Here is a 10,779-nt window from a genome sequence, read left to right as displayed (position 1 = left end):
GCTATTGCAGTAACTTCATCATAAGGATATTCCGGGATCCTGTTTTGCCATTTATGTTTTTATTTCAATCGACTGAAGAGTGAAATCTTAGGAAATCTGCTGCAAGGAAACGATCACGACACCACAGTCATCAAGCAAGTGTTACTTCTTCTCTAGACCATTTATGCATTATCTGTAACCAGAAATCTCATGAGCATATTTACCAGAAGTATAGAATAAGTGAGAGCCCATGAGCTGAAAAGTTTTTGAAAGCCACTTTGTACTTACAAGATGGTGTTTTCACTCGCACTTGTCACTTGCAAGATGTATCAAGTGTTTTTGGGGCTGATTTACTGTCACGTCTGTGACCGACGAGGACATGATGGTGGGTTATTAAATAAGCAATCACTTCATAAATAAGTCACTTTAATGGAGAATGTGGGAGATACAGCAGTACAGAGTACCTTCGGCGATCAACTTGCCGGTTACACTACTTTCAAAAGCAGCGTCATGCCACGCACATCATAACGCAAGAATTATGGGTAAAACAAATGACTGCACCCAAGCGTATAATCAGCATTACCAATTCATCATAAATAAAAGTTTAATATTCTAACACCCCCTCATAAACTTTTATTCTCATCAATCTGCAAATTACTACACATCAAACAAATATATGCATCATGGTAATCAAAAAACAAACTCAACAGTCAACACCAAAAACCATGAAAGTTTCCCTAAATCTTTCATCTTAAATCTATGAAATAATACACGTTTAGTGTCAAACAGAGCTTTCTCATTACTACTGGCAATGATCATATCATCAACCCAAACCAAAATAATTACATGTGAGTTATGTCTTTTATTGACATGCACACAATGATCACTTAATGACTGCTCAAAATTATTTTGGATTAAGAAATCATGGAGCATATTATTCCAATTTCTGCCCGATTGCTTTAAACCATACAGAGATTTATTCAGTTTCCAAACCAATTGTTCATTATTACTACCAGTTTCATTGTAACCTTCAGGCTGTTGAACAAATATTTCACAATCAATATCAGAATTAAGATAGGCAGTTTTAAAATCCATACAATGCACAATTAAATCATGTTGTACTGCCAATTGCATAAGCATTCTAATTGAGGTCATACGCACAGTAAGAGAAAAAGTATTAGTATAATCAACACCTTCAATTTGAGAATACCCTTTTGCAACATAGCGAGCTTTATATTGCTCTTCACCATTTAACCCTTCTTTAATGGCATATACCCATCGTCCACCTACAATACAACGGTTGTTTGGTAAACTACACAATTCATAAGTATTGTTATCTCTTAAAGATTGAATTTCATCATCCATTGCAGCTTTCCATTTGTGAGCCACATGTGAATTTAATGCCTCTCTATAGCTTTCAGGAATTTCAGTTACTTTACAACAATAATGAACAGAATAGCCCAGTAAATCAACATTATCAGGATCAACATATTCTTCAAGATATTTGGGAGCAGTTCGCTCCCTACTTGGATAACGGGACTCACCTTCCCTTTCAGTTTCAGTCAAATCTGCATTAATTTCACTATGCTCATCTTCAACAAGGATAGGTTTAGAAACAGGATCACTTTGATTATCATTAACAGTTTTCTTTTCATTGGAAATGACATTCTCATTATCAGAATCCGATTCACTATCTTCTGATTCACCACCTTCCTTTAGACATTGGGATTTATCAAAATTGAATTTATCAGTAAAATGTACTACCTAACCTTTCTCAAACTGTCAGTTCCTGGATAATATCAAGATAAGCAGGACTGTATGAATCATAGCCAACAAATATTCCCTTTTCACATCTTGGGTCAAGCTTAGCTTTCTTTTCTACATAAGCATAACACAGGGAACCAAAAATATGCATATTTTCAAGTTTAGGCTTCTTAGACATTAACACTTCATATGGGGTTTTATCTAGTCTAGAATTATAGCATCTATTCCTTATATAAACAGCTGCCCTAACAGCATAATTCCTTATGAATTTTGGTAGCTTTGCTTCAATTAAGAGACATCTAGCCATTTCAAACAATGTACGCCACATCCTCTCAGCAGTACCATTTTGGTGTGGTGAATTTGGTGAAGAAAATTCTTGTTTAATCTTATTACTTACCAGAAATTCTTTAAATTCTGAAGAAGTAAATTCTCCTCCATTATCACATCTTAATCTTTTAACAACACCATAAGAACTAGTATCAGCAAGGAATTTCTTAGTAGCATTAAGTGCATCACTTTTCTGTTTCAAGAAATAAACAAAAACAGACCCTGAATAATCATCCACAAAAACAATACAATATTTAGATTTTTCCCTTGATTCAATACTCATTGGTCCATTTTACTCTTTGCTCTCTCATCTGGTAATCTGTTCCTAGATAAATGCATTTTACCCTCATGACAAGTTATGCAATCAAAATTACTTTTGTCACTAATTTTCATACCTTCAGCTTTATCTTCTAACTTCAAAATGTCTTTAACATTGCAGTGTCCCAAAACCTTATGCCACTCCTCTAGTGAACGAGATTTACATGAGCTTACATTATTTAGATAATACAGCTTACCTTTCTTATTTATTTCAAAAGACACACCATTTGAGCTTATCAACTCAGAATGATTAGGATTAAAGCTTACTGTAGCTCCTTTACTAACAGCTGATTGTACAGAAAATATATTCTGCTTAAAAGTAGGAATATACAAGGCATTATCAAGAACAACATTTTGTTTATACCATTTGTATTCTAAAGTACAATTTTAGCTTTACCTTTACCTTTAACAATATTCTTGCATCTTGCACCATCTGCAAGTTCAACCATATGTTTTGATTCCTCAAAGTCTTCATCACTTAAACTTGGATTTATCAGTAATGATGTGGGTAGTAGCACCACAATCAACAAGAACATTACATACATCTGCAGGTATGTTATCAACAGAGCAACTTATTTTGAAACAACATTCTTCATCACTATAATTATTAGTGGATCTAGGCTTACAAACATTCACAGTTGCACTAGAAAATCTAGCAGGCCTATTAGCCTTTCTACATTCATCAAAATTGTGTGTAATGGTTTTGCATTCTTTGCACCACTTACCTCTGTCTTTCTTCAACCTACACTCAAAAGACTTATGTCCAGGCTTACACATGAGTAAGCACCTTACTGATGAGCCACTGGCAGACCCACCACACTGAAAATCAGGATTTTTATAATTCACCTTAAGGACGTTCTCACTCATTACATTAGGCCTATGTGCCTCTCGACTCCTCAGGCTTTCTTCATAACTCCGTAGCAAAGACTTGAATTCCAGAAACGTAGGCTCACTATCCTTCTGCATAACAACAGTAATAAATGGAGTAAATTCCTCTGGAAGACCCTTCAATACCATAGCAATAAGAAGGCTGTCGCTGATCGTCTCACCAGCTGACTTTAATGAAGTAGAAGTTGTCTCAGCTCGAAGAAAATAATCTGTCACACATTCTTCCCCTCTCATTTTCAGTGACGTCAGCTCCGTGTAGAGGGAGATGATTCTTGGTTTGCCTGTACCTTGGTAATGGTCCCGTAGAATCGCTAATGCCTTTCTTCCATCGTTGACTGCATCTCTCATTATTAATTGGAGACTCTTGTCATCTAGAACTTGAACGATCTCGGCGAAAATGTCAGCATTTTTGTCGATGAATTCTGCTGAAGTTCGATCTTCACTTTCGTCTAGGATAAGCTTTCGAAGTCTCAGATGGGCTAGAAATTTTATCTCCCACATCTCATATTTCTCCTCATCACCATCAAAATACAAGTTCCTCTTGCTTGAGCTGGGCCCATAACCTGTGACCGACGAGGACATGATGGTGGGTTATTGAATAAGCAATCACTTCATAAATAAGTCACTTTAATGGAGAATGTGGGAGATACAGCAGTACAGAGTACCTTCGGCGATCAACTTGCCGGTTACACTACTTTCAAAAGTGGCGTCATGCCACGCACATCATAACGCAAGAATTATGGGTAAAACAAATGACTGCACCCAAGCGTATAATCAGCATTACCAATTCATCATAAATAAAAGTTTAATATTCTAACAACGTCAATTGTATCTCTAAGTATTTACTGAAATATAAACGGATACTTCAGATGGCAAAAGCACACCTCAAGTATCAGAAAAGGTAGCAGAGTTTTCTTTCATAGCTCCTGATATTAAAGCTGGTCTAGATACAGTTATGGATACACCCTCAGTTACATTAGAGACGAGTTTGATATGCAAAACGAAAATATCAAAGTCATAAACAAGGAGCTAAAACTACTGTTAAGTGATTACCTTGGAAATGGTATTAAGCTTTTCCAAGCCTTCAAATAATCACTTGTGTTCATGACTACTGTAGCTCCTCCTTTGTCAGCTCTCATGATCATGATTCCTTTGTTTCTTTTTAAGGAAGCTAGTGCAAGTTGATGCCTTTTTGGTGATACAATGCATTAATAGACTTATTATTTATATAACCATTCAGAATAGCTCCTTTTAAGGAATCTATAGTAAAGTCTGGGTATTTAAAATTAAACATTAATACTACTGTCAGGAATTTCTTCGACTTTTATTATTATTATTTTTTTTTATGATTCGTGCCCGGATGTTCTGGGCCGATGACAAGGCCTTGAGGAGGCGCGCACTCTAAAACTATCAGGGTGAGATTCAATAAAATTTGGTCAACAAAACAGTTTTATTACGAAAAATAAACATTTAAATACATCAACAATACACTGAAACTAAAGTTCCTAGCAGAATTCCACAGTACACGCAGTTTCTTACTACTCTCACTAATTTAATTCAAGGAACCTGAAAACTCTCATGGCTTTTTCATGTGGTAGCACATAGGATCTTTGATATCACGTGCTTGTAAAGCACTAAGTCCACGACTGGACGAAAATTCTGCACAATACGAGACCCATTTACTCAATATCACAAACAAACAACATTCTTACACTGGCAGCTTTTGTTTGCTGCATAAATCGAGTCCCTCATCGCAGGGATGACACATCTATACGTGGATAAAGTTAACTTACAGTTACGACGGAATTCGACCTAGCATGGCGATAGCTGGGAGTCGGAGAATTGAGACAAACAAATTTCACGGTACTTACACGGTTCACGGTCTGGGCAGGAATGAAGTGTTGCTTCGCCCTTCTTCAAAAGAAACTTACGCTTTCCCGCGTGAACTACAGAATCCTTGTAATTCAGGCGAGAATCATGGTTTATTTAGACATTACGGAAATCACTTAATCTATTTTACTCCTGAATGTTAAATATGACTGTTACGTTATCATTTAGGATCAAGGAATTGACTCAAAGTTCTGGCTGAAAGCCGTAATCTGCAAATTCTTGAATGGCTACGGAGTCCTTAGCTCCAAATCTCTACACAGATAATTTATCTCGTACTAGTGATTAGCAAATTATATTTATTAATGAAAATTCAAAACGTCTTCCTTACTATAAGATGCGCTCCTTCCCCTCCATGCATTTAGGAATTGCGTCTTAACTGTCGTGTATTGGACAGCTTTCTGTTCAATGAATCGCCCGCGAGATCCCTCAGTCTTACCCCAATTTAACGCAACACTTGTGAAGTTAAATGGATTTCGAATGATCAGTTCGAAATTCACGACATACTCCACACCCGAAGTATGGGGCGTTAAAATGTTGGACAATTCAGGAAAGACTGAGCTCGGGGGGGGGGGGGGGGGGGGGGGGGGTGGGGGGGGGGGGGGGGGGGGGAGTAACCACTCCTACACTACTCAGTCAGGTTTGCTGCGTAGCACTCCACAGCGACTCTAACAGAGTACACAAAAAAACATGACATGTCAAAGAAATTATACATCAACATTACACCCGGGGTAATCAATGTCACATACAAATAAAACATCAATGGCAGATATATACATAAATGTACCCATACATATAAAGTAGACATGAATCAGCACAGAAACTCAATAGGCAATGGGCCTGCAATAAGATCAAAAGCATAAATGGAAAATCACAATCAAGGAAACAGAAATATACACTCATAAGGCACTCTGTCTTCACTCAATCAATGGCATGAAAAAGGAAACAGTCATATATGTATAACTTTGTATGCAACAAGCATAATCAGATCGACAGGCCATTCGCCTTTAAGAAAACAGATTACAACTGATTCAGTATGTACTCTTTCACGGGACACATGCCCTCAAAACTCTTTCACTTCTCTATAAGAAGTACTCATGACTCATATACATTTTTTGTAATTTACTTTGAGGGTGGGGGCTACCTCTGCACAACGCTCGACTTGTTTGCACAAGAGGGGGCTCCCACTCCCTTACGCTAACCCGACGCACTTCCATCCTCTGAGGATTCAACTCACCTACACTTACTTGGGTCCACCCTCCCTGCCTACCAGAATAAGGGACCTTCCCTTTTTCTTTCACTGTCTCTAGCTATAACTTAGATATAGTCGCTTTCCATTAAGCGCTTCATTAACTCGCGCTGCTTAGCAGCAGCCTTTCTCAAAGGGCGTGCAAGAAACGTCTTTGTTCGCCTAACCTGAAACGTCAAAACGTCACTAACCGACTCAATACCCTTCAGTATTCATTTCAACTTCAACCAACTTCCTCACTTACCGTATTGGTATCCGCTCGAATCGTTACCAATATCGTCAGCGTCTTCTTTGTCACTCAAAACCTTTGTGGCTGGTTGTTCGCGTTGCAGCCAGTGCCATCCCTTGGTCGTCCCCAGACGTCACAACATTTCCAGGAACACCTACTGCTGGGCTGTACGCTCCCTCGTCTCAGACCTCTTCATTGCCGTCGTCGTCACGCACCATCTCCTCCGTCGCACCATCAACATCGTCACGCCGTTCGTCTCCAACGCCATCATCGTCATCTGAGGGGGCAAGTTCCAGGGGGACCAAGTGGCTGACAGCACGCAGGGACTCAACATCTTAGAACAATACCTTGGCCGAACGCACGACGCCATCGTCGTCCGGGTGCGTCTCCACGACGCGTCCAAGGGGCCACGTTGCCTGCTTTTGATTTTCTTGCTTTACTAACACGATGTCTCCGGGGTGCAGCTTGGTGGGTTCCCCAGACTGACAATCGTGTCGGGCTCTTAGGGCACTCAGGTACTCCTTCCTCCACCTCTCCCGGAAGGCTTTCAAAGTGTCTGTTAGTTTAAGATATCGATCTCGTAGCCTTCGGGAGGTGAAGGTAGCATTAAGGTCTTCATCTGGCAAAACAGGTGCCATTAAGTTAATTAAGTGACCTCGCACTAAATGAGAGGGGGTGAGGACCTCGTCCTTGCACTTGTCACCGCTATACATCAACGGCCTATTATTCACTACCGCCTCCGCCTCTTTCACTAGAGTTAATACGTGGGCCTCCGGGAGATACTTTCTCCTGAGGGCAATCTGAAGGGCACGTTTTGTGACACCAATCAGACGTTCGAAAAAACCGCCTTTCCACGGCGCACGGGGTGTTTGAAATTGCCATTCTACGCCAGTCCTCCTCAGGAACTGCTGGACTTCATCCTCTCCATAAAGTCCCTGAAGGAGGTTGCTGGCCGTCTTGAACGTTTGGTGGTTATCAGAAGTGATTATGGTTGGGGCTCCATGCGTAGCACCGAATCTTCGAAGAGCTAGAACAAATTCCTCCGCATCCAAGGAGGGGCAGAAATCTAAATACACGGCCTTGGTGGCCGTGCATGTCACGATGAGGATATAGCCTGGTCGCGTTTCTGTTTGTATGGCCGCGGTGTGGTCCACGCCAACTGCGGCAAATGGTTTCTGCAAGGTGATCCTTTCCTTCGGCAGGGGGGGTGGTGGTGGTTGTCTCATCAGCGGTTGGAAGGCTAGCACGCATTCTGGACACTTCCGTACAACTTGCTTAGCAATAGACCTCAGGCCCGGCGTCCAGCATTTGCATCGAAAAATCGCCATTAGCATATTGACATTACAATGGAGGTGCAAACAATGCAAATACTTTAAGTATGCTCTGACTAAGTGTCCCTTAGCAGGCAAAAGAATCAAATGTTTCATCTCTTCAATTTGGGACACTCGTCCCCTAGTGCAAATCAATTTGTCTACTATTATTAAACTTAATTGCCTCACAAAATTCAATATCTCATGAGGGGGTCTGACCTCACCCTCCAAATATGCATACACAGTAGGTAAATAGAATCTTTGTTCTAATAAGACAAGAACTCGAAAAGGATCCCTTTTCACTTTTGCAAACTTTAACACTAATCTGGTTACTCTAATCAAAATTCGGAACTCAACCTCCCTGAGTAGTAGTTCCCATATCCCTCCTGGGGGAATAGACCTTGTTTCTTCCCTCAGTTCCTGCACCGCCGCTACCACGGTTCTGATATTTGTTAGATCTTCCTCTTTGAAAGGAACAGGCTCTCATGGGATTCCCAAGAACTCTGGACCCTGGCGCCAAAGAGGGTTCTGCTGCAATTGCTGGATTGTTGCGCCCCTAGACAAGACATCAGCAGGATTCTGTTTGCTGGGCACATACTTCAATCTGAAATCACAAATCTGGCGGAGAAAAACAACTTCCGCCACACGGTTAGATATAAAGATATTTTTGTTGTCCTTGGCATCCGAGGATGCCACCTAGGCTAATGCAACTTTGCTATCTGATCAGATACTAATCTCTTGTGGCTCTATTAGCCCTTTAATCGTTTTCGCTAGCCTACAACCTAGCAGCAAAGCTAAAAGTTCTAATTTAGGGATGGTGATTTTAAGCATCCCTTTCGGAGTGATTCTCATTTTGCTGGTGAGTAATCTTACGTTACTTTCTTTATCTCTGACATACGCTACAGCACCGTATGCCCTACTACTGGCATTGGTGAATATATGGAGTTCGGATCTTCTGACTCCTGCCGCTCTAGGAAATGTTAAATCACCGACTGATTTCAACTCTGCTAGCAGTTCTCGCGCTTCTTTAGCCTTTTCCTTACATAACACGTCATCCCATCCAATCTCTTGTTCCCAAAGTTGTTGGAGAAACAGCTTTCCCCTAACAAATAAAGGACTGACTAGACCTAGCAGATCGTAAATTGATACTAGCAAAGATAGTACCCTACGCTTCGTAGGTACCCATCCCTCCCCCAATTCACAAATCCTCTTACTCTCTTTCACACACAGACGGTCGACGTCTCGAGCCCATCTCAGCTCGAGCACGCTCACATTCACAGGTTCCTTCCACTCTCTCTCGCTATCGAAGGCTATACTGTTTGTTGCCCACCCTTCTAACGGCATTCTGGCCCTATCCAAAATTGTGTGGACAGATTCTTGTTCCTTTTTCATCTCATCCAAACTTTCAAAGGTACTGACATAGTTATCAACATAAAATGACTTGCTTAATTCAGGTCTTCCTTCTAAACTAATATGATGACTCAATACTTGTTGTAACAAAAAGGGACTAGCCGTGATGCCGAATACCACGACTCCGAAAGCAAAGGTCAGCGCTCGACCTGCTACCTCTCGCCACAGGAATCTTGTATATTTGGCATCACGGGGATCTAATAGTACTCTATGAAATGCTTTGCTTATGTCTGCAAGCATGGCGTATTTATTCATTCGGAAGTTTAGAAGCAAATTATAGGCCAACTCTACTAAATTAGGCCCAGGTAACAGGCATTCATTTAAGGATTTATTATTCTTAGCTTTGGATGAGGCATTGAATACGATTCTAAGGGGGGTCGTGCGGCTATCCTTTTTAATGCTGAAATGTGGCATGTAGTATCCTTCTATTTTTGGATCTTTTACTTCATATATAAATCCTGCCTCCAGGTATTTGTTGATCACTCCCTGATATTGATTATGGTATTCCTTGTCTTTCTGAAATTTGGTTTGCAGCGAATCCAGCTGTGCTACAGCATTTCTAAAGTTTGTTTCTGGCCTACCTTCTGAACGGAACGGCAAGCTAACCTGATATCCTTCAGGCTTCTTCGTTACACTCTGCGAAACCTTTCGCATGGCTTCCGCTTCGCGGACAGTGTACTGCTCAGATGGGGCGATGCCTAAGGTATCTAAATACCACCATTCATCAACACCAAATGCAATTGGTTCGCTCGCGACCCTACATACCCTGAGTGTTCTCACATGATCTATCTTGTGACCTAATAGCCACTGTGGCACTCTCCCATATGGCGACATGCCATTATGGGTCAGAAAAAGACTTATCCCATCGATCTTTTCTACTCCAATAATGAAATAATTAAAATAGTCTGCACCCACAAGAATGTGCACGTTCTGTAACTTATCGCTCTTACTGTCAGGCTCTGCTAACGTGACTCCCTTCCCTACTAGGTGTTGTCTTACTCTTACATAACCTGCGTTATGAATCAGGACGTCTACGTTCTCGTGAACAACTAGTTTCATTCGAACAATTCTATTACCCATCTCTACCCGGCAACTCACAACGTCATACTGGCCACTGATTTCTGCTGAACCAAGTGGCATTGCTGAACCAATGCCACTTTGCCTACCACTGGCAGGCCTAACTGCTTTGCAGTTTTTGCGGAGATAAAACTTCGTTAACTCCCAGTGTCCAAAAACAAGCGAACCCGTTTACTCCCCTGCTTGTGATGGATCTCGGCTATGGCCGTTGGCAAAATCGTACAGGGAAGATCTACACTAGACGTTTGGGCTACTTAAGCGCTCTTACATGGTTGTGATTCTACTTTCTCTTTGGGCGGACGGGGGTTTCTATCGTGCTGCCTGGTCGTCGCATTTACTAC

At 41.0% G+C, this 10,779-nt stretch overlaps 1 protein-coding gene across 1 annotated transcript; it reads right to left on the bottom strand.

Annotated features, from left to right (window-relative positions):
* Positions 1 to 5,987: 5,987 nt before the first annotated feature.
* On the bottom strand, positions 5,988 to 10,501 carry LOC135204625 (uncharacterized). The gene is made up of 2 exons (XM_064234773.1): positions 9,282 to 10,501; positions 5,988 to 6,003 (listed from the first exon to the last, which is right to left on the bottom strand). The coding sequence occupies exons 1-2, from the start codon at positions 10,499 to 10,501 to the stop codon at positions 5,988 to 5,990; spliced, it is 1,236 nt and encodes a 411-aa protein (XP_064090843.1).
* Positions 10,502 to 10,779: the final 278 nt, after the last annotated feature.

Source organism: Macrobrachium nipponense, chromosome 47 (assembly GCF_015104395.2).
Source record: "Macrobrachium nipponense isolate FS-2020 chromosome 47, ASM1510439v2, whole genome shotgun sequence".
Taxonomy (NCBI): Eukaryota; Metazoa; Arthropoda; class Malacostraca; order Decapoda; family Palaemonidae; genus Macrobrachium; species Macrobrachium nipponense.
The sequence above is the reverse complement of the archived record's forward strand: the minus strand, read 5'-3'. Positions and strand labels throughout refer to the sequence as shown.